The sequence below is a fragment of the Kryptolebias marmoratus genome, linkage group LG17 (genome assembly GCF_001649575.2).
Source record: "Kryptolebias marmoratus isolate JLee-2015 linkage group LG17, ASM164957v2, whole genome shotgun sequence".
In the NCBI taxonomy this organism is placed as follows: Eukaryota; Metazoa; Chordata; class Actinopteri; order Cyprinodontiformes; family Rivulidae; genus Kryptolebias; species Kryptolebias marmoratus.
In genome coordinates, this window is record NC_051446.1 from 2,686,456 (window position 1) to 2,711,938 (window position 25,483).

Here is a 25,483-nt window from a genome sequence, read left to right on the forward strand (position 1 = left end):
ATATTGTTAGGGCGGCCCGCGTCCTCCAGGTATGTTACTTTCTCACAAAGCTGAGCGATAGCCTTATGCCTCTTTTACACGGTCCCTAATTCACATGGGCCAGTTTGGTCAGTAGCAGAGGAACGCCTCCTCGTGTTGCGGGGGGCGGGGCCACGGCGCGCGGGGGGTGCGCTACCGAAACTTAGCGCAAGTTGTATAAACAACAAAAGCACTATGGACGACGTTGGCCGCGATTGTTGCGCAGAGTAGGACAGCTGTTATCCGCCAGAGATTTCAGGCTTTACAGCGCCTTCAGCTGGGGGACAGACGGCATAAACGTTGTAGGGTAAGCTAATGCTGTTGTTTATATTCCTACCGTTCGCGCTTTATGCTTGCATCTGGTCACACCCACGACCAATGAGTGAACAGGAGCTAAGCTTGCGCCGCCCACGAAGCAGGGCTGGCCCAGCTGGCCCGACTCCGAAGCAGGTACCGAAAAAGCAGGGACCGAGTGTGAAAAAATGCAGATGTGAACGCTCGCAAAGTGAGCCGAGTAGAGTGGAGCCGGGACCTTTAGGGTCCATGTGAAAGGGGCATTAGTGGCTACATCCACTGCTCGCTCCCGGTCCTGATCGTTATCCTCTAAGGCCGAGATGCGATTCTCAGCTTCAGCAACTCAACCTTCAAGTTTCTCCACCACCACTTGCACTATCTATACTCGATTTGATTCCATTTATACTAGAGGCGATGTTCTGCAGCAGCGTTTTGATGCTAGTTAGCTCAGCTGCAGTGTCTACCTTTTGGATCTAGAGTAGCAACCATGTGCTCCTCTGTGTCCTCCCGGGTCTGTTGACTCAAAAGTCTTAAACCGTACTGAGTAAGGGTTTTCTGGACTTGTTGCATGCTAATATAAGGTTGTGTTCCCCTATATGCTCATTTTTTTGTATTTAGGCTCAGTCAATTGATGGAGGGGCCCTGCAACGATCTCCTCACGCAGCCATCTTGGATGCAGGCTCCACTGGAAGTTCCATCTTAATTCATCTTAATAAAAACATTTGTAATAATCATCATGTCACAGATTCTACAAATTAAAATCTCAAAAATTTTGGCCAGTATATGTTAAACTTTTTGTTTCCCTATTCATATTCATTTATTTGCCATGTTTTGAAAACTAAATTTTTGAGACTTCAACCTTGGCAAAGTTTCCTAACCTACTCAAAAATCAGCAGTAACTTGTATTATATTGAAAAAAGGCAAATGACAAAAGCAAAGTTTTGGGATCAAAGTTATTTTTATTTTGTTGATTTTTTCCCCCATTTTGTTTAGTTATAAATAACTGAGAAATGATAGTTTTCATCTAGGAACAAGAGAAAAGGGAAGTTTTGTTAACTAGTATTATCACAACAAAGAAGTATTGCTTTTTATCTTGTTATTATTTTCAACAGGTTTTCTGGAAAGGCTTGTGTGGATGTTGACTAAACTCTGATCTCTCCACCCTTCCTGCAGTAACGGCTCAGCCACCTCAGAGGATTTGTTCTGGAAGTTGGATGCTCTTCAGATGTTCATGCTAGACCTCCACTGGCCAGAGCCAGAGTTTGCCAAGCATCTGGAGCAAAGACTCAAATTAATGGCTAGCGACATGATGGAAGCCTGTGTCAAAAGGTCAGCATGAGACTCCTAATTAGGAAGTTTCTCTTCATGCCTATTATGAATATATAAGGAAACTAAACAGCTATAGCCATAGCAAATGTGAAGAAACTAATTTATAACCTTGTTTTCTTATTATTATTGTTTAACATTTTGACAAGTGTTTGCCCAAGGTTGGTAATAAAAATTTATATTATAACTAAAGTACTTGCATTCCTTGAAGAAATGCATATACCATGGTTATCACAATTTAGACTAAGATCATCTTATTTTGATAAATGACTGATTTGTAGCCAAACTTTGATCAAACATTAAAAATAACATTTTGTACATTCTCTTTAGATATTCTGAGATCTCATGTTCTAGGTAAATAATGTAAATGACTCTCAGCTACTACCACATCAGATCTTAGCTCAATATCTGTAAAATTGACTGAGTTACTGGTATTTTTGTGTTTTGCAAGGTTAGCTGGGTATGATAGCCATCATGAATTGGGTTGACTTGAAAAGTTATTGAATTGTAAATGTACATGCAATGAATACTTTCTGAGAGTTTGATTTAAATCATGAACTAGTTTGCTGACAGAAAGACACACAAATACACAGACACAGCAAAAATATTATCACTCTGCCTTTAATATTTGTAATCCTTATGGAGATCATGTAATAACTAGAAAAATTCCTGCAGAAATTTTAAAGTGGCCTGCCACTTGGTGCGTTTACAGTGAATCAGGATGACTCCAAATCCTAATTAGTTGTAGACCTGCATCAATGATTCTTTCTGAGAGTTTCATTAAAATCTGTTTTTTTGTGGCTGTGAGATGTTTTGCAAAAGTTTCTAGATGTATTAGGGATTATTGACAGCTACTCTTGCACCAAATTCTTGCTTAATATATTATAACCAATTTTGTGTTTGCTAAGGTAGCTCTAGTGGCCATCTTGAATCAGAATGACTCCAAATGGTGATCAGTTGCATTTCATGATTACTTTCTGAGACTTATTACAGTAAAATACATCATAAGATATTTCGCTAAACGTTGACATAATAATTCAGGACATGGTATTTATGTTGTCAAACATGATGAAAGATGAAAGGAAAAAAAGTCAGAAGTTTATCGTAACAGTCAGTGAACATCAAATTATATAAGCTATGTGGCTGCCATTTTGATTTGCAAGCCTTTGCTTGCCTCTGCTATCTTGACTCCTGATCAGCACCCTAGAGACTTTTGAAACAACCTTAGCCAATCGGAAAGCTAGCTTTTCCTACCTTTTGTAGGGGCCAGAGGGTGGGGCAAGCTACAGCTTCATGCATGTACGGTATGTCAAAAGGAAAGAAAGAGAAACACTCAAAAAAAGTGTAGTTCTAACAAACGGCCACAACCAGCAAAAACTATGAAGTATATTAAAAAAAATTCGGGAATTGTGAATGGAAAAACGGATTGGATCTCATTCATTTAAATTTTACATTTCTACAGTGCTTTATGTCAGCGATTTGACAAGTTCAAACACTCGTCACATCCAGATCAGAAGGACAAAGCCAGACAAGTTTAATATAGGTCTAAATAGGAGCTAAAATGGTCGCACTCTGATGTGTGGGGCTACTTGAGACTAACCATAAGTCCTGTAGAAAGACCAGAAACACTGCCTGAAATAAGACAAAAATGCCTTCATTTTGATGTATAATTTGTACATGAATTGTAAAAGATGTGTTGGCAGGACAAGTTTGTTTACTAACCAGCTGTGTTTTGATCACAGACTTCCACCCTGTAGGTCATGTGACATCTCACTCTGTCAGTTGTAGAGATGTCACAGGTCTTTGGTTGCATGCCTGACAAGCACGCAGTCAGACTGATCATATTGGACAGACTGATAATGTGTTGGTGTTCACACGAGTAAAATGAAGTCCACAGAAATGGCAAAACTATTGAATATTTGTTTTTTTTTAAACTGTTTATTATACATCTATAAACCGTAAAACTATTGTATTAATAAAATAATTATGTATATCTGGCAACACTGGCTCATAGGACAGTGTGGCCTACAGTGGCCGACGGGTGCAAACATGCAACAACCCAGCAAAACAAACAGCAAATTGTGGAACTCCAAATGGTTAAATGCGCCAAAAACACATCAATGATGCAAACACATAAACGAATGCAAAGAAAAAATGCTGCAAAAGAAAAATGCTGCAATAACACAAAATAGACAGAAACAAAAGGAAATATGATGCAAAACCCAAACCCTAGTAAACACCAAAAACACCAGCAAGTAGGAAAACAGATTCCACAAAATGGAAGTGCACCAGACCACCAGGGGAACTCAAGGCAGACTCAGCAGTGTCATTCTGCCCAGCTCTCACTGCCAGCACTGGCACCGGCATTGTGCACACAACTGTATTACATCACAGATTTTTTTCCCTACAAAATTTCTATTGAAAAAATTACCAGCTTTGTTCAAAGTAATATTAAAAAAAACAACAACTTAATGTTAGATGTTAGATTAATAAATCATGCCTTTATTTGAATGTAACTATCATCCTTTTCTGCTGTTAACAATTAGTAATTAAACATTAAGAGCAGAAGACGTATCGATGACAGAAGAGCTACATTAAAAAACATTTTTCTTGTTTTATTAAAACTAAATTTCTGAATATCAGTGTTCCAAATACTTCCATATCCACAGGTATAAGAAAAAAAACAAGCACCTTGTCATGCAGACTGCGTCTTCAAACATGATGCTACAGGTGCAATAAGTCCAGTCATGAAAATTCCTTGCTACTAAATATTCCAAAGTCAACTGTTGGTATTATAACAAAGTGGAAGCGATTGGGAACAACAGCAACTTGGCCACAAAATGAGAAGCCATATAAAATCACAGAATGATCTCAGTGGATGCTGATACAGCAGATACTTTTAGCAATTAAGTGTATGTATGGCTGTAATACATCACCAGCTGTACCACGTGACTGGCCGTTCAAAACATTGGCTCTTTTGAATGACTTTTTAAAAGTAAAAGATTCACATGATCCAGTTCCCTTTAAAGAGTAGGAAACCGCATCTTTAGCCAATTGAGTCTTTCTCATTGGTTTCTATTTGGGTTTGTTTAGGCATTGTTTTTTCTGTAGATTAAGTTGCCATGGTAACTTAAAATGCCACTAAAAGTAATGGCACACATCTCGTAACCAAGCCATTCATTTTGATAAATAATTTGTTTGGGTGTATTCTTTTGCATTAAAGTTGACAGAGGAATAAAAAATTGGAAAAGGTAAAAAGGATAGCTAAAATATGAGTTTGGAGGTAAACTAGAAAAATTCCTGAAGAAATTTTATTGGGGTTTGCTACTTGGTGTGTGAATTATTTTCCTTATCTTGATGCAACATGACTCGAGAACAATTTTGGAGAATTCTCCCAGTTACCACCAAACAAAGCTAAAAATTACCCTAAAGACCCTAACCCTAAAAATATAGGCATTTTTGTGTATTAGTTTTGAAAAATGTCTTGAATTTGAATTAGCATTTAGCATGTGTTGGGGATTGGTCTCAGGTTGTACCACACCAAATTTTAGCTCAGTATGTCAAACATGAGTATTGCCAACAGCACATACCACACTTGTCAGAAAATTGTTGGGTAATCAAGATCCAAAGCACACATTTCTCACACATTTCTTTATACATGTATCAAAAGTTGGAGCACAAACAAGGTTTTCAAAAAGGGGGTCACCTCTGACCTTGACCATTGACCCTGTGACCTTGAAATCAATAGGTATCATCCTTGACGCATGACTTGTTCATCTGTGCAATTTGACATTTCTACATTACACAGTTGCAGAGTTATAGCACTGGGTCACCTAAGGCCTTGACCTTTGACCCCTGTGACCGTCAAATCAGTATGGATCATCCTTAACCATAGATGAACCATAAACAATAGATAAAGTATTGTCTGTCTTCTCTTGCAGAACAAAATCTGCATTTGACTCCAAAATGCAAAAAGCAAGTAAGCTGACGGACTTCCGTGTGCCGCTGTCTGTCTGCACCATGTTTAACGTACTGATGGATGCCAAGAAGCAGTGCTCCAAACTCTGTGTGCTGGACTGCAATCAGGAGGTAAACTATCACATCACATGCTTTGTTTCACTTGTGTAAAATTGGAATCACATCCTGTACTTTCAACCTATTTAGTATTATGTTGATAGTAGAAAACATGTTGCAACTGTTTAATGCATTACTTTGACTCCACACAAGTCATCCATTTTAAATCTTTTCGATTTACAGATAAATTTTATAACTTTAAATGAAAGGTAAAATTCTAAGCCAGCTAATATTACTAAAAATTGGCATGTATTCCACAAGTGTATCTATTGGAATCTTCAGAACATTAGAGCCCATTTAAAACAATGCCCTGTCACTGTGTGTCTGTTTGTCACTCCTCAGGCTTGCACTGTGATCAAAGCAATAATAAATGTTTTTAGGTCTTACCCCATCAGATCATTAAGACAAAAAGCCTTGCTCATTGGCAGATGGCACTAAGCATGGGCCAATAACCAGTTTCAAGGTATACCACGGTATTAAAAAAAATAGTTTCAAAACCAATAAACTTTTTATGTCATGCGGTTCCTACAGTTTAAATGCTTAAACCCAAGATAACACAGACGAAGCATATATTCTTCTTTCCCCTCTCCATACATTTTATCTGGTGAATAATGCTGTCAGTCGTGGCTTCTCAACCAGAGGAGTAACACTTATCTCTCTTTTTAAGTTAACGTTTGGAAAAAGCTACAAGAATAAGCATGTTAGCAGGTAAAAAAAAGTTATTTACAACCTGCTGTGGCTCCCTACGGAGGCTATTAATCCAGCTAATTAAATAACGTAACATCAGGTTGTCAGGCTCTTGGCATTACTTTACAAGGAGCAAAAGAGCAGAGAAGAAATAATATAGGTACATGAACTTTAGAAATTTAAATACATTGATTTGATGTTGTGGTTACATTTGACTGCCACTCCTCAGTAAGGAAAGTAGATTATGGCTGTGCTAAAAGACACTAGTCATTGCTAGATATCACCATTGACTAATTTGCATTATTGGCCAGGTGAAATATTGTCATGGGAGAGACAAAAAGAAACAGCCTAAATATGTTTAGAACTACAAAGGGACTTTATTCTGTCAATTCTTCTTTTATTTATTATCACAATTCCAAACTTCCTCCTTTTTCCAGGTTTTGGACCAGCATAAGTGACTCAAAAGGACTATTAATTTTAAATTAGTTTTTTGAAAGTTGCAAGGCTCTGTAAACAAGCAACTTTTATACCATTTTTTTGATTTATGTTAGCTTCAAACACTTTTCACATATTTATGTGAAGAACTGCCTAAAGTGTTGATAAACAAGCTTGTCATAGTAAGTTATGTCCATAATGACCTCTAAAATCTGTTAAAAAGAATATCACTGTTTTAAAACAGCCTTCTGACTAGCACAATGTTTGTAACAGTGACAAACTGTGACTATTAGAGCAGGGCCTTTAGCTTGGATAAAATTGTGGGCATAAAAATAAATATTTTAATGTATTTTTTACAGATTTAAAACAAAGCACAATAAAATAAGTTATTCAGGCAGCAACTGTATAAGAGCTGCTAGTGTGTGGCACATGGACCGGATAATGTATGTAGCCATGTGGTGAACTCTTGTTCGAGTGAGCGGAGTCCTGTTTTTCAATAAATCTATAATAGATCTTTGCAACCACAACATCTTCCTAGTACCTGGAAAGATGCTATTGTTGTTCCTGTCTCTAAGTCTAATTGTTCTAAAACTGCTGGTGATTTTAGACCTGTAGCTTAAACATCAGTTTTAATGGAAATATTTGAAAGATTAATTAGATGTGAGATTTTAAGGCACACTGAGCATCTTTTAGATCCTATTCAATTTGCATACAGGCTTCCCAGAGGAGTGGATGATGCAACCCTCACTGTGCTAAATCGACTTTTTAAACACTTGAATTTTATTGGGACACGTGCCAAGCTTTTATTTGTGGATTTTTCTTCAGTTTTTAATACAATTCAACCACATATTTTAATTAGAAGGCCCCACATATAATTTGACTTGACTAATAATTTGCTGGGATGGATTCTTGATGCTTTTTAACAAATAGTACACAGAGTGAGAGTTAAACGCAGCCTCTCAGACTTTAAATTCACTTGTACTGGGTCGCCTCAGAGCTGTGTGCTATCACCTCTACTTTTTATTCTGTATACAAACATGTGTCAGATAAGATATAACAGCAGATTCATCAAAAATTACGCTGATGATTCTGTCGTGGTTTGAGGCAGTGTCCAAAAGGAAATCACCTTGAGGAATCTGGCATATTAATATCGACCGAACCATAATGGCCCACTTTTATCATGCTTTTATTATTGAATAGTTTTATCCTTGGTGTCATGGTTTGGTCATACAACTCTGAAAGAAAGTTCTCTTCAGCAGGTGGTGAAATTGTCATCCAGAATGACTGGAGTGTCCCAACAATCAGTGACATCCCTGTACAGCAGACATGTACAGCAAATAGCCACTTCTGTTTTAAATGATGACTTTCATCCTCTCCATAGGGAGTTTCAGCTTCTTCGCTCTGGATGAAGATTTTTAGTCCCTAAATGTAGGACCAGACATTTTAAAAACAGCATTGTTCTGGCCGCTGTTACAGAATTGAACAAGCTGAAATGAGACTGCCACTTTCAATGTTTTTTTATTGGATTTTAATGGATTTAACAGATTAAGTTTAGATTTGTTGGTTTTATACTGGGAGGAGGCCCAGAGGAAAACCCAGGACACGCTTCTCCCAGGACATGTTTCTCAGCTGGCCTGGGAACCCCTTGGGATTCCTCCGGAGGAGCTGGCCCAAGTGGCTGGGGAGAGGGAAGTCTGGGTCTCCCTGCTTAGGCTGCTTCCCCCGCGACCCGACCCCGGATAAGCGGAAGAAGATGGAAGGATGGATGGTTTTATGGATTTTGATTTTAGTTGTGAAGCTTGCAATACTTTGTTGGTGTTATGATGTTTGCATGCCCGTATGAGGGTTTTGAACCACTGCAAAACAAGTCTACCTACAGGTATTAATAAAGTGACCTTGACCTCTGGTCTGTAAAATTAACTGAATTGTAAACATTTTCTGTCAGGTCAGTTGACTGTGGCAGCCATCTTGTCTAATCTGCTGGTGCTCAGAATATGTGTTTGGGGTCAGTCTAAACATTTACCACACCAAATTTTAGGTTAATATCTGTAAAACTGACAGAGTTGTAGCCATGTTTGTGTTTTTCAAGGTCAGTTGGCCGTAGCAACCATCTTGAATAATGAGGACTTCAAAAGTAAATCAGCTGTAGATGAACATACAATAAATACTTCCATTTCATAGGTTTCATTAAAATGCTTTCAGTGGTTGATGAGATATTTTCCTAACAGATACGCACACAAACAGATATGGACAAACATTTGACCTGTTGGCTGGCTCTGATGTTTTCACACAGCTTCAGACACCCCCAAACTGATTTTTGGGGTATTTTAGAAATCAAAGTAAATTTGTATTTCTTTGCCATCTTTGTTCTGGTTTTCACAATATTTCTGAGTAAATCTGTTAAAGTAAAACTGAACTAGGAACTTTATCAAATTGTCTTTTCATTTGTAGTGCATTTATCAATTCATAGCTCAAATTTACACCTTCAAAATGGACTAATGGTTGTTTTTTCAGTTTGCATCTCAGTCTCACTACCACCATAATTCATCACTAAAGTGTATAAGTTTTCAAATAAAACCAGCTGTATTTTATTTTCGGTCATAGATTCACCCGATTGTGGTGAAATCTGTCGGATGAGCCACTAAAACATGCTTTACTCCAGACACACAGGAAAGAAGCATTCACGTGCATTTGTGTTCACTTTTACCTCTTAATTATTTTGTATGACCTGCTAAAGGAATGATCCATGTTTTCACCTCTCACCCATTTCCTCCGTCTTGTTCCAGTAGCCCATTTTTCATCAAGGTGTTCTGGTTCCCCAGCACTTGACGCAGACCTTTTTTGGCCGGGCGACGTCTGAGCCGGCATGTTATGCATATCAATCTCTCTCATGGTATGGGGTAGACAGTAGCTCAAAGGGTCTTGCCTAGGGACCCAGACTGGATAGCTCAATTTCACTGTTGTATCTTTACCCCAGCCTGGATTCGAACCCGCTTGGATAGTCTCTCCTACATGTTGAATGTAGAGTTCCACCTTGTCTCAACTGACTGAAGTAGTTTTTTGCTCAGGGAAATTTTGCTGCTTTTGAATTTCTTTGAGTTTGGATGTAGCTGTAGTGCTGTGATGAAAGAAAGAAACACGTGCACTGCTTTTCTTCTGAATTTCAAGCAAGCCAGAAACAGCTTTGAGAGTCTCTTACCACCAAATTCAAACTAAACAAAACATGGGTAGTGTGCCCAATTTGCCTTGTGCAAATCAGCAATCACGTTGGCCCCATTATCTGTGACAACAGCTTGAACCTTGTCCTTTATGCCCCATTCTTCCAAAATTCTAGTAAGTTGTGAACTGATGTTGTCAGCTGTGTGTTGATCAGGGAAAGAACATGTTTCAAGCATGTCTGCATCTCCCAGTGCTCATCTATGATATGGCATGTGACAGTTAAATTGGCCTCTGTGGCTTTTGATGTCCACATGTCAGTTGTCAGTACAACATTGTCCACCTCACTCAATGCTTTTCTGACTTTAGAACAGGAGATTTCATAAAGTGTTGGCAGTTTCCCCTCCGTTAAAGATTTTCGACTTGGAATTTTGTACCTTGGGTCAAGGGTCCTTACAAAATCCCAAAAGCCATCATCTTCCACAGTGGAAAAAGGTTGGAGGTTCTTCACTATCATTCCTGCCAGGCTCCTTGTGATCTCTGCAGCTCTTTGGGAACTGGCTAAGTAAAATAAAAATATAGAAAGTTTTTAACGTGTATGTAATCATTCAGTATTTCTTCCACAGTTAACACTGTGTAACACTGGTAAATTATATTAAATTTATTAATCAAGTCTGAGGCATATTATATTTACTATTTATTTTAGTTTCATTAAATGTATTTATTTTATGTTATTTATGTTATCAGACTTTATGCCTGTAATACTTGTATGGTTATGTACATGTTTCTTGAAGTTAAATTGATTGATTCATTGTCCTTTATATATATATATATATATATATATATATATATATATATATATATATATATATAGCCAAAGGTATTCACTCACCCATTCAAATTATTGAATTTAGGTTTTCTAGTTACTTCCATGGCCACAGATATATACATCAAGAACCTAGGCATGCAGACTGCTTCTACTAACATTAGCGAAAGAATGTGTCGCTCTCAAGAGCTAAGTGAATTCCAGCATTGTATCGTGGTGGGATGCAACCTGTGCAAGAACTTTAGTCATAAAATTTCTTTGCTACTAAATATTCCACAGTCAACTGTTAGTGGTATTATAGCAAAGTAGATTGAGAATGACAGCAACTCGACCATGAAGTGATAGGCCACGTGTAAAATCACAGGGCGGGCTCAGCAGATACTGAGGTCTGCATTCTGCAGAGTCAATAGCTACAGACCTTCAAATTCCATGGCCTTCAGATTATCTCAAGAACAGCAATGCATAGAGAGCTTCATGGGATGAGTTTCCATGGCCGAACAGCAGCATCCAAGCCTTACATCACCAAGTGCAATGCAAAGAGCCGAATGCAGTGGTGTAAAGCATGCTGCCACTGGACTCTAGAGCAGTGAAGGAATGTTCTCTGGAGTGATGAATCTTCTCTATCTGGCAATCCAATAATCAACTCTGGGTTTGGCGGTTGCCTGGAGAACTGACTGCATTTAACCAAGTGTAAAGTTTGGTGGAAGGGGATATTGTGGTGTTGGGTTATTTTTTAGAAGTTGGGCTCAGCTGCTTAGTTCCAGTGAAAGGAACTCTTAAAGCTTCAGCATACCAAGAAATTGTGGACAATTCCATGCTCCCAACGTTGTGGGAACAGTTTGGGGATGGTCCCTTCTTGTTTCAAAATCTCCTACTGACTAAATGAAATCAACCAAAATAACCAGATCATTTGGTGCAAAATGTGTTTTACAACAACTAATTTTAGAAAGAAAGAGTATGCACAGAGAAAAGTATAAATGTATAGTATGTATAAATAGATTTTTGAACTGTATTGAGTTAAAAAAAACACCAAGTAAAATATGCACTTTTTATATCTTTCAACTTTAGAGGGGTAAAATGATTTCATAAAGTCCTTTAAAGTTTCTAAACCCAATAAACTTTAGTTCAACATTGTGTTCCATTAAATGAGTCTGTTTGTCAGGATGAAACTTATTCAGCCTAAAAAGCTCAACATCTAAAAAAAAAACCTTGATAGATAAATGTCCAGTTTTGGATGGATAATTTTCATGAGTTTAAAAAGGATAGAATCTTTTTATAATTTGCCTTCTTTCAGCTGTTTTTTTATGTTTAGCTTTAAAGCCATCAAAGTGTAAAAGTGTCAGGATTTAAACTAAATATCAAATCTGATGGGCTTGATAACTCAGCTGTTTGTTACATAGTGTCACAAATGGTCTCTTCTATTCAGTGTTGTGATAAAATGTTTATTTGTTACTAAACAACATGACTTCTTTAAATATTTGCCTCAAAGCGTGATGGTGACAGGACATTGCTCATACTTTGCAAAAAATAATTTCTTGGGAGCTACTTAGCGAGTCTCTCAGCTCATTTCTCATATTGTGATGTGAAGATGCTGAACAACATGATATGGTTTTGTCATTACTGATTTGTGCATGTGTTTTCAACTTCATAATCATTTCATCTAAAAATTAATAATACAAATTAAAAATATCATAACTCACTGTATCTGCCATTTTTTGCGTATTTTTGTTTATTTTTGTGTCATGTTCTGCCCTCCCTCTCATGTCCATGTGTCCTGCACATCACTGTTTGAACATCAGACTGACAAACAATGGGTAAGTCCCTCCATCTCCGCATGTCATTGTAACTTGTACTTGTGTGTGTGTGTGTTTTTATATATATATATATATATATATATATATATATATAGTGGCGGCTGGCCAATAGAGGGCGCAAGGGCGCCGCCCCACCACTCACAATACCTTGAACAAATGAAGGTAAAAAATGAAATAATAAAATACAAATATTTCTAAATATATGTGTGTATGTATGTATATATATATATATATTAGTTGTATAAGATAAATATTTTAAAGTTAATAATAAGTAAAGTTGTTTTGTTCTTTAGCGTTGTCTGATTGGTGACGTATTTCCGCCCCGGGGCACAAAAAGACTCTCGTTAAAAGTTGTACATGCGCAGTAGCTCCTCTTCAATACCAGAGATAGGACCGTTCTGGGCGCACCTCTCCTGTGCCCAGAGCTGAATGTAGCTGTGTTTACATTTCACCGCCTCCCGCCGCCGGAGCGTGGGGCTCCTGCCGACGGAGCGTGGGGCTCCCGCCACGGGCTGACGTCACATCTGTCTGTCATAAAGTTCGCCTGATTGAAAAGTCGAGCCGCTGGTGTGCTGCCTTTTATTCAAAGACAGTAATAAGTTCATTACGTGATTAAGAGACATACACAAGGTAATATATATGTGTGTGTAAGCAAGTGGCAAATGTAGTTTTATATATATATATATATATATATATATATATATATATATTTGTGTGTGTGCTTAGCTAAAACTACACTTGCCACTTGCTTACATGTTCCACATTTTTTGTTTAAAAATCAAAAATTTTTAAATAAAAATGTGAAACATGTAAGCAATGGGAAGAAAATTTATTTATATTTCACTTTTCAAGATAAAAATCACAAGGTGCTTCAAATAAACAAACACATAAAAGTCACAAAGGTTATATATCAGATCAAAATTTAAATAAAAGTGGTAAAATAAGCTGAGATACAATACAAAACACATAAAAGCAGATAAAATAGAATGCTATCAAAATGCCAGTCTAAAACGATGAGTTGTTTCCTAAGTAAATCCATTGAATCCACAGAATGTAAATAAAGGAGTTCCAGAGCATCGGAGTTACAACTGTAAAAGCCTCATCCCTTTTAGCTTTTAACTCTGATGTAGGGAAAGATAACAGTCAGTGTTGCCAACTTAATGCCTTTATAACATGAGAGAACCAGGTTAAACAGTCTTTGTGTTTAGGATTCCTAATCACAATAAATAGTGAGGAAAGCAAAGTTATTGCATTTTTAATTTGACCACATTCACTTAACCTTATTTGCCATGTCATTTGTTTTGGCTGCACAAGTGTCTGAGACATAGACAAAAAGCATTAGTGCCATGCCAGATGCATAAGAGTTAGCAACTCTGGTATATATTTCACCATTCAATCATACTACAGAATTGTTTTCAGGGAAAAGATAACAATGGGAATTGTGGATGGAAATGTTAGGGTCTGTTTATGCTCAGTATGTTTAAGGCAGTCAAGTGTTTGTATACATAGGTTTGGCATGGAAAGTATGTTAGCAAAGCTAACATAACCACTGCAAAATCTTAGTGGCTCTCTCTCTAGGAAATATTTAATAGGGTCATTTGTCCAACTCGCCTCCCAGCAAGAAGGTTGCAAGATCACTTCCCAACCTGGGGCCTTTCTGGGTGGAGTTTGCATGTTCTCCTTGTGCACACATGGATTTACTCCGGGTAATCTGATTTTCTCCCACAGACCAAAAACATGCATGTTAGGTTAATTGGCAACTCTAAAATTATCCCTAGGTGTGAGTGAGAGTGTGAATGGTTGTTTGTTTCAATTGTCTCTATGTGGCCTTATGATGGGCTTAAGACCTGTCCAGGGTGTCCCCAGGCTCTCGCACAGTGACTGCTGGAGATAGGCTCCAGATCCCTGCGACCCAGAAAGGAGAAGCCGGTAAAAGAAAATGGATGGATGGATAAGTGTCTGTAAAACAAATTCTGCTTTTTCTCTTCCTTGTCCTTGGTGTTTTAAAGGAAACAGAGGACTTGGATTTACAAGCAAGTAAATGACTGATGGATTTAGACTTGACAATTTTCAAGATGAGAAGCTCTTCACTTTCTGTTGTTTTCTTTGTTTTACCTTGTTTGTTTATACTAATTAGTTAGATTTCATTATGTTGCTCAGGGCATTAGGATGGTGTCAGAGGTCATGTTAAAAATGTGGCTTGAGTCAGGCCTAAAAGATTTTTAGAGTTGAAGTATCAGTGGCAATACCTCAACTAGTGGATAAATGTCAAATAAATGTTTTCAGAAGAAATAATTGTTCTTTTCAAATTTTGCTTCATATATGACAAAGCCCAAACAACTTATTTTACCCTTTGCTTTTCATGGCTGCAATGTTGGAAAAAAATAAGCTATTTTAAATGGGGTAAAAAAAGTACTCAAGATTAGGCAAATTAGGGTGTAGGAAAGACTTGTTGATGGGGAAGGCTAAATTTGGCCATGACCTCCCCCGACTTGCAATTTGTTAGTGATATGCAGTCTTTGTTGATTGAAATTTTTAATTTGGATGTTCTTTAGACAACCAGTGAAAGGGCATTGTTGCTGCTGCCATTCAGTCCTCAGCCTTGGCCTTTTTTCCCTCTCATTCCTTCAAGGGAGAAGGTGCCATAAATATTTTTTTTTTCATGCCTGCGGCTGGGGGCAAACAAGACATAAAATGGTGGATTAATTGAATCTTGCGTGAGCCTTTGGTCCTCACAGCTGGACCGGTGCTTTAGAGGAATACAAGACTGCTCTAATTGAGGGGAGAGACACAAAAAGTATCCTTCAGATTCCTTCACTTTTCCAGCGCAGATGGGAATTTTGTTCAGCAGCATAATGCATCCTATTAGCTGTTTAACTCAGCAGTGTAACATGGATGAGGTTTTTCAGTCCTTGTCAGGGTGGCTGTAGATGTGTGCGTGTGTGTGTGTGTGCGTGCGCATGAACACATTTATGCATGGTTGTGTAAGCGAATAAGGACTGTTCATTCAAAGTTATAAAGGTTTTCATTTATGTCTTTTCCAGCACAGGTAACACCATTGTGTATCAGCAAGGAGTCATTTCAAACCTATGCCCAACAGTTTCATGAAATTAATACATGATTGTTTTTCTCCACTCGGTGTCTCCACCATAACCATCTCTTCAATGCGGATATGCCCAAATGCACAGCAACAGTACCACTCAAGAATCGATGTTCTGATTGATGAGACATTCAAAGAAATGATCTCCTCCCTCATATCAAAGGTAAAACATTTTTTTCCTAAAAAATAAATTCCAATAATTCCTGTTGTTTGTTGTGTTTGTGTGTGTCTGTGTGTTCATCTTTTTAAATATATGTGTTTGTTTCATGGAATTAATTTAACATGTGCTCACTATTTTTCTTAATTTTTTTTCTTTATGTTATCTTTTTTTAAAAATGTATAAAAGATAATTTTTCATAATGTTATTCCATCCATCCAAATTCTATCAGTGGTGAGGTTGCAGATGCAACAGGTTCAGGAGAGAAACCCAGACATCCCTTTCCTTAGCAACACTCTCCAGCTTCTGCTGGGGGATGACAAGGCATTCCTAGGCCAGAAAAGATACATAATCCCTCCAGCGAGTTCTGGGTCTGCCCTGAGGTCTCTTCCTAGAGGGACATGCCCGAAAAAAACCTCCAAAGGGAGGCATCCAGAAGGAATCCTAATCAGATGCCCGAACCTCCTCAACTGACTCCTTTCAATGTGAAGGAGCAGTGGCTCTATTCTGAGCTCCCCCTGGATAACTTAGATCCTCATATTATCCCTCAGGCTGAGCCCAGCTACCCTACGAAGGAAATTCATTTTAGCCTCTTGTATCTTGGATCACGTTCTTTTAGTCACGAGTCATATCTCGTGACCATAGGTGAGGGTTGCAATGTAGATGGACCAGTAAATCGAGAGTTTTGCCTTTCAACTCAACTCCTTCTTTACCTTGACCGACTTATGCAACGCCCTCTTTCCTGTAGATGAGGCCCCAATCCGTCAAGCCATCTCCCCCTCCATCCTACCATCACTCGCGAACACGACTCCCACATACTTGAAGTCCTCCTCGTGAGGCAAATACTCATTCTCGACTCAGAGGGAGCATTCCACCCATTTCTGCTTGAGAACCATGGCCTTGGATTTAAAGGAGCTGACTCTCATCCCAGCTGCTTCACACTCTGCTGTGAATTTATCCAGTGCACACAAGGTTGTGGCTTGAATCCGCGAACAGAACCATATCTTCTGCAAAAGGCAGAGACGATACCCTGAAGTTCCCAAACCAGACACACTCCTCCACACGACTGCACCTTGAGATCCTTTCAATAAACACCACAAACAAGATCAGAAACAAGGGACAGCCCTGGCAAAGTCAAAAATAAGAAACCTCCACTCCGCAGGTGTGAGGGAGAGTTTTTTTGACTACCTCAGTGATCTCTGCGATGGTAATGAACTCGTCTTCCCCCGAGTTCTCAGACTTTTCCACCTCAAAGGTGAACGTGAACGGATTAAGGGATCCTCAAAGTGCTTCTTCCACAGATCAAAAATATCCCTAGTACAGGTCAGCAGTTCCCTACTCAGATCAAACACTGCCTCGGACGGGGCCTGCTTTTCCTTGCTGAGTTATTGAATGGTTTGCCAGAACTTCCTTCAGGCCTACCGAAAGTCCTTCTCCTTGGCCTCTCTGAATTCCTCCCATGCCCAAGTTTTTTATCTGCTATCACAGAATCCGCAGTCCTTTTGACCACCCTGTACCTGTCAGCTGCTTCAGGAGTCCTCAGGGGTAGCCAAGCCCTAAAGGCCTCCTACTTTGACTTAATGGCATCAATCACAAGCAGGTCCTTTTTGTTGCCGATGCGTCAGGCACCAATGACCTTCAGGCCACAGTTTTTAGAAGCCACATCTGCAATAAAGACTCTGAACATGGCGCATTTGGATTCCATGTCCCTGACCTCCCCCCGGGACACTTGAAAAACTCTTCCGGAGGTGTGAGTTGAAGCTCTCACAGACAGGGGCCTCTGATAGACATTCCCAGTTCACCCTCACAATTCATTTGGGTTTACCAGGCCTGTCCAGCAGCCTCCCCTGTCACCAGATTCAACTCATCACCAAGTGGTGATCAGCTGACAACTCTTCCCCTCTCTTTATTCAAGTATCCAAAGCATAGGGCCGCGAGTTTATTCACACGATTACAAAATCAATCAAAATCAAGCTTGACCACAGGATTCCAACCTCTCCACCCTAATGGACAAAACCTGTTGTCAGAGGAAACAGGGACAAGACTAGTTCTGCGCAATGTTGGATTGTACTACAAGATCATCAGCAAGAAATTTAGTGAGAAGATAACAGTTTTTGGTGCAACTATTCATAAGTCAAGGCACTAAAAATGACCATCAAATGCCCTAAGTCTGGAGCTTCTCATTGGATGAGGATGATAATGACAAAGGTAAGGATCACAAAAAAAGAGTTTATTGGTCTGAAAGCAGTTGGGACCACAGTCATCAAGAATGGTAAATGGCTTGCACTTATATAGCGCTTTATCTACCCCAAAGCGCTTTACACTACAATCATTCACCCATTCATCCACATATTCACACACTGATTGCAGTAAGCTACATTGTAGCCACAGCTGCCCTGGGGCACACCGGCGCCACCGAGCCCTCTGACCACCATCAGTAGGCAAGGTGGGTGAAGTGTCTTGCCCAAGGACACATCGGCTGAGACAGCTGGAGCGGGGGCTCGAACCAGCAACCCTCTGATTACAGGACAAACCCCTACCTCCTGAGCCACCGTCGCCCCACATACCAAGAACACCATTGGTATCATAAACTCTGCCATAATGGAGTAAAGGACCCCATGAAAGGCAATATGTTTAGGTCCATTTTAGGTTAGCCACTGAACATCTGAATGATTCAGAGAAAGTTTGGGAGAGAATGCTATGGTCAGATGAGACAAAAATCCAGCCCTTTGAAGAAATGTTGAGTTTGACCCAAAAAACACTATCCACAAAGTCAAGCACAAAGATGGAAACATGCTTGGAGCTGTATTTCCTCCTAAGGGTATAGGATGACTTCAACACATTGATGGGTCAATGGACAGGGCCATGCAAAGTAAAATGTTGTACAAGAACCTTATTCTCATCCAGAACACTGAAGCTTGGACATGGATAGGTCTACCAACATGATAGCAACCCAAAAACATAATACCAAGGCAAAAAGAGTGGCTGAAGAAGAACATGAGGGTCATGGAGTGGCCTAGCCAGCCTTCAGACCTCAATCATATACAACACTTGGAGGAAAATATTGCTTCAAGATGGAAAGCACTTGCCATAAAACCTAAAGAGTTTAGAGTGTTTTTGTAAAGAGAGTGGGCCAAAATCCCTCCTGAAAGGTATGCAAACCTGGTTATCAACTACAAGAAATGCCTTTCTGCAGTGCTGCCAACAAGGTTTTCTCTTCCAAAAACCAGTTCCTTTTTTGCTTGGTAATAAAATGCTTATTTCACTCAATGATATGCTAATCATTTTGTAATTTTTAAGTAATTTGTTTTTCTGTATTTTTATTGATATCTTATCTCTCCACATCAGGAAGGTTGTGGTAGCTCAGTTGTCAGTGCTGCAGTCTTGTCATCCTAGGGCTGCAGGTTCAAGCCCAGATTGTGTCAGGAATGGTATCCAGCATAAAGCAGTTGCCAAATCTTTTGCACCAAATGAAAAACATCATCATGTGTCTCTTCATTAAAATGAAAACTACCATTAAAAATAGAGACTCTTCATTCAAATAATTATTTTCTGCACAGTATATAAAAAATACCAATGACATGTCTTGCAAAAACGAGACATGTTTAAAGACATAAATTGCCTAACACGAAGAAAATCATGCAAGATTTGTGAGATTGCTTCCAAATTTAGGTCCCTCTCTCACCTACAAGTTTGCAGAAAGCCATCTTTCTTGCTCAGTGAATTAATATTGTCTTTTACTTTGTTTTGCAGTTTGCTGCTGTTTTAGATGGTGTACTCTCGAAGCTCTCAAGATACGATGAAGGCACCTTCTTCTCCTCAGTCCTCTCTTTCACAGTGAGTAGTAGTACCTTATTTTCTTGAAATAGAGAACATCAAATTCTTGCCTTTGTTGCTCACAAAGGAAGCTTGTTATTTGCTGGAAACTAGATCTTTGCAGCTCAACTTTAGCATGATTCTACTCTTTTTCTTTTCTCTTCCTGTTCTCCACTCTGTTGCACTAAAAGGTGAAAGCAGCTGCCAAATATGTGGAAGTCCCTGTAAGTCTGCTGATCTGCCTGCTTTTGATTCTTCATTCTGTCAGTCATGTATTTGTTTCTATCTTCATTCAGCCAGTCAAAATGTTTGAAAAATAGCACAGCCTGAAAAACAACTCTGCTCTTTGCACCGAGTCATATTCTTTTGTTTTCAAGTGACAGTGCCAAAGTGTTGCACTTGCACTTGACTCCCCCACCCACTCCTTTTTTAAATTTCTTTCAAGGATTTAGACTTTCTCTAATTATTTTTGAGTATTTGGTTGATTCATTTTCAAGGCTGATATTTTTCACTCATTTTCAGTTCAATTGTTGTACTTGACCATTTTTAAAGGAATGATGTTCTGGTTGTTAAGCAACTTCACACTGACCAGAGAATCATTCAAGTATGAAAAAGTTTTCTAACTTAAGAAATGAACCATTGCTGTATAATTCACTTTATTTTTGTAGCGTCATTTTACAACAAAACGTATCTCAGGACACTACAAAGTAGTAACAGTTCCAAATCATATCAAATTACATGCAATCCAAGGCAGCTCAGAACAGATTCTGATTCCATCTACTTACTTTTTGAACCTGTATTTTAGCAGGAAAGACATCCATTGAAATTATTAATCTCTTTTACAAGGATTTCCTAGCCAAGATAAGAAGCAGCACAAAGTGCAAGGTGCACACGAGCCATTACATTTACAGCAACAGTCTTAATAACAGTAATATTAAATTAGTGAAGTCAGCCTAATTATAACACAATGCAATCAGATTCAGTGTACTACAAGATATTTATTATATATACGATGATGATGGATATTGTTGGGAAACCATTTCACCCGAACCTGTTGGCACTTAAAACAAATTGGCATCTCAATTGTTTGAGAAATCAAAATTGCTGGATGGATGTTTATGACTAGTGGGAATGTAATGGTACATGCATTTTTACTGAACCATAATGGTACTGACATCAGAGTCCAGGGTGTGCAGTCAAACAAAAAATATGTTAATCACATTTGATTGCCACTCTCATTTAGAGAAGAGCAACGTGGTTTTACTTTTTGCTCAATGAAAATACTTATGAAAGCCTTCTACACCAAAGAAAGACAAGAAAGGTTACTTCAGATGGAACACAGGAGCTTGAAGTTCTTAAAAGGCAGTAAAAGTCATAGTTACAAACTTATTAGTCTAAAAATGCTAAATCCACATTAAACTTTACATTTGCATTTGTGTGTAATCAACATACTGTATCTAAGAAAATGCAAGCATTATGTTACTAAGATTTAAAGCACATCAGAGTCACCTTATTTGCCCTTCTTAATATGCTGCCCCACTGCATTGCATTCTGCCTTTCCCATAATGCTCACCGGTTTCCATTTAGACTTTCTTCTCAGCCATTTTCTTTAGTCAAATTATAATGTAACGGCTACCTTGTTCTGTTGGTCTTTTGTGTGAAGGGAACCTAATACAGGTAATCCTCTTTTGAGATGAAAAACAGATCTACAGACCTCTAATACCACTTGAATCACTGCTTTATCCCCCCCTCCTCCCGAAAAGCTTTTAACCAGGTACTTTGATTATTTAGGGGCTAAATACAGTATTTATATTTTATTTTGTTTATTCATATATTTGACTCGTCACTTCATACTTCATGCTCCCAACATTAGCTTTTTATGGTAAGTTACAATGTTTATTGCCTGCCAATGAATGCAAAGTAGATATTGTTTATTCCTGTTTGTGTGTATGCTTGTGTACTCATTTGACTGTAGCATTAGGAAAACATCTCATGAACCCTGGACAAATTTAATAAAACATTGGATGTACATCTACAATGTTTTGAGCGTAACCCTAAGCAATATCATTTAACACAAAAATAACAGCCTCACTACTGTCAGCCCCAGGGCTGTGTGTGAATGGGTGAATAATTGCAGCGTGAAGCGCTTTGGGGTCCTTGGACTAGATAAAGCGCTACACAAGTGCAAGTCATTTACCATTACCATTTACCATCCTAATTCTAGATAGACACTACCGATAATCAACCTTAGCTAACACAAAAATGTCTAGATTTACTTGGAAATATTTGGCTAAACTTGGTGTGAGATATCAGATATCAGGTTAGTGAGTAGATGGTTTGGACCAAAGATGTAGACTGACACAGAGAGCTCCAAAGAAAAAAATATTTTTTTTAAAATAACAAAAACAAAAAGCTGACGTGGCAGCAACAAAACTAAAAAAAAAAAAAAAAAAAACTTACAAAAATCTGACTTGCAGGGAACACAAGGGGCAAGACATAAGGAGAACTGGACAGAACATGAGAGCAACAATGAGCCAATGACTAGTGGACAGAGATGAACAGGTTTTAAAAGCTGAGGGTAACAAGGATTTCTCTAGATTATCAGGTTATAAAGTTAATTGGTATAAGTCAGAGGTAACGCCAGTCTCTCAGACCTGTAGTGTAGTGTAGTGTAGCTCAATAACAGCCTTCAACTTTAAATGGGTACAAAAAGGGTTGAAGTATTTGGGAATAGTACTTAATCCGAATATTGATGAAATTATGCTGAATAACATGGAAAGCCTGATCACTAAGATCAAAACTAACCTGGATAATTGGAGCAAACTCTATTTGACATTATGGGGTAAGATAAATATAATAAAGATGAGTGTAGCTCCGTTGATCAATTATTATACTGAAATGATACCAATATGTATTCCCCCACAAATTCTTTTAAGATATAATAATATGATGAAACATAGGGTGGCAGGCCTCACATTAGCATTAATAGATTGTGTCAACCAAAAAAGGAAGGAAGACTAGCTCTACTCAACATCACAGTATCTCGTTTGAAATGTATAAGCTATGTAAACACTGCAGAGGGGTAATATTTTTTCCTTCAAAAATATTCATCACTGTGGCACAATCTGAAGATCAAAGTTGACAAACAAACATGTTATTGGCCACAATGGTTAAAAAATATATAAAGACTGTTGAGGATCTATTTGAAGAGGATATATTTATGACCCAGAATGGATTTATTGAAAAGTTTAAATTGGAAGGTAGCAGTAATTTATGGAGATACTTACACATTAGAGAATGTATAAAAGATCAAATGAAGTTTCCACAAGAGAAAAATCTGATAGAGGGCTTTTTGGGATTAATGCCTTTACTTATCAAGGCATCAAAATGGTATAATATGTGCCCATGGGTTAAAAATAACATGCGTAAAAGTCTCAAAAAAATATGGGAACGAAATCTTGATTGTACTTTTCATGAGAGAACATGGAACTCAATTATTTCTGATAATGGGTTATATGTATATTAGGGAAGCCAAAAGCAAATTTATTCAATATAAAATTCTTACATTACCCCCATGACTCGACCCTGGATAAGCGGAAGAAGATGGATGGAAGGATAAAATTCTTAACAGATATTATCTCACTCCATCTAGACTTCATAAAATGGGCAAAGGTAAAGATGACTTATGCTGGAAATGTCAAAAAATAAAAGGTACTCTCCTGCATGCTCTGTGGGAATGCCCACGAGTCTCTCCAATCTGGAACAGTGTGTTATCATTTATGGGGGGCTGAAGTTTAAATTACCTGAATCAGAGATTGTGTCTGTTGAGGGACAGAAGTGAGGTGCCGCAGTTGGATAAAACGGTTTTCAGGGTATTAAACACTGCACTTATTTTAATGTTATGGAAAGACCCTCGGACTCCAACCTTAAAAATGTGGAGAGAAAGATTGATTAAAAATGTAGCATGTGAGAAGATGCTTGGAAAACTAAATGGCAGAAATGAGGTCACAATGGAACAATGGGACAGTCTACACACTTACATGTCTACAACCTCATAACTCTGTAAATCACTGAAGTGTCAAGACTGAAGTGTCTTGTGGTGCAATATTTTATTCATTTATAATTTTTTTAACGATGTTTTTGCCCCACACTGTTTTTTGTTTGTTTGTTTTGTTTTTATGTTCATGTTATGTTTGTTATTGTGTCTACTTTAAAATATAAGACTCAATAAAGACTTATTGATATATTTAAAAAAATTCTTACAGAAATAAAAATACTTATGGGTACAAACAGTTTTTTGAACAAATCTTTTTGGCCGATGTGTATTAGTAAATGATACATCATCAGTTTAGAGGAAATTTTGTTGTGTTTTTATTAGTGGGTCAGTTGTTAATGTTTTCTACAAAAACATTAACACACAAACAGTTATTTTAAATGACAGAGCTCCTATTCTGCTGTGACATGTAAACATACATATTTTTAAAAAACAGCATCCACCTGGCAGGAGTGAAATGAGGCCAAGCAGGAAGCAGTGCCTGCACTAACATGCAATTACCTTGTCTCTTCACTTCTCTCCTTCTCTGCAAACCTCTAATTATGATCAGGGCTCACCTTCCTCCTACCACTTCACTGCTTTATCCCTGTGTGGGTTTTTTTTGTTTGTTTTTTGTTTTTCTTAAAGGAACATTTTATGCTGAATTGCTTTGTTAGTCAAAAGCTGATGAGCAATTGAGCGTCCATTCTCCAAACACAGAGGGGATTACTGGTGTTTACGTACAAGTGTAGAAATAGTCAAGCAGACAAAGCAGGCTAAGAAAGGCAGAGTGTGACAAGAGCTCTGAACTGCTTTATGTGTTTTCCCTCCATTCGTTGTTATTCCTAATAGTTTTACCACCCCAAGGCAGGAACTATGCCAAAGTCTCTGATCTGCTGTTTTACTTTGTCTACTTGCAAGAAAGAAAACAGGGTTAATAATTGAGACATCCTTAAAGGGAAAGTAAAGATGTTCACAGTAGTTGCTATCCTACCTGCAGTAGATAAGTTTTCAATATCAGGAAGTTTTCTCAAGGTAACCATGTTAATGGCTGCTCAGAGCAAGGTTAGTTCCAAAGTGGATTTCTGCCATTTAAAATCAACTTCATTTTTTTTTTAAATTGCAGTTCAGGCAAGATGTATTTTATCTACCTGGACATTGATGTCACTTTTGCATTAGAGAGTTTTTTAAATTGAAGTTTAAGGCTATTTAGTCTGAGAACCATGTTAGTCAGTGTCCATTACCATTAACAACAGATCATAATGGCTATGCACTATATACACCATACACAGCAAATCCAGGAGGCCCAGATAAACACTGTCAGATTTGATTTCAACACTTTTAAAGTGTCTATATGGGTCCACACCAGAAAGTGTTAATTTAACTCTTTTTGGAGAGTTGGTACCTTAACTCTTATAAAGTGTCAAATATCAAGTCTGCTGGAGTTAATAATTTAACACTTACTAACACTAATTCAGTGTTAGATTTTAATACTAACTCTCACAGAGTACTTCTTTTAACTTCTTAAGAGTTATTTTTAATCAATATTAAATAGGTACTTTATTGTTTTGAACTTTTAAAAATTCTTTGTAAAAAAACATTTAATAAAGAGGCAATGATTTTCTCAAATGCATTTATTTCAAAATGTGCACTATAATTACAAAACATATTACAACGTTGAATAATGTGCATGTTTCACATGTCGCTTTCATTCACATATTGCTTATTAAAAGGTCTGACATGTCAG

The 25,483-nt window shown here is 38.0% G+C and overlaps 1 protein-coding gene across 1 annotated transcript in view; it reads left to right on the forward strand.

The window, feature by feature from the left end:
- cadps2 (Ca++-dependent secretion activator 2) overlaps positions 1 to 25,483 on the forward strand; it is a 311,669-nt gene that overhangs the window by 241,682 nt on the left and 44,504 nt on the right. Inside the window, exons 19-23 of the mRNA XM_037980923.1 lie at positions 1,486 to 1,641; positions 5,580 to 5,727; positions 15,819 to 15,893; positions 19,641 to 19,724; positions 19,895 to 19,927. Coding sequence (XP_037836851.1) covers positions 1,486 to 1,641; positions 5,580 to 5,727; positions 15,819 to 15,893; positions 19,641 to 19,724; positions 19,895 to 19,927 — 496 coding nt within the window. The remainder of the gene's footprint in view (positions 1 to 1,485; positions 1,642 to 5,579; positions 5,728 to 15,818; positions 15,894 to 19,640; positions 19,725 to 19,894; positions 19,928 to 25,483) is intronic.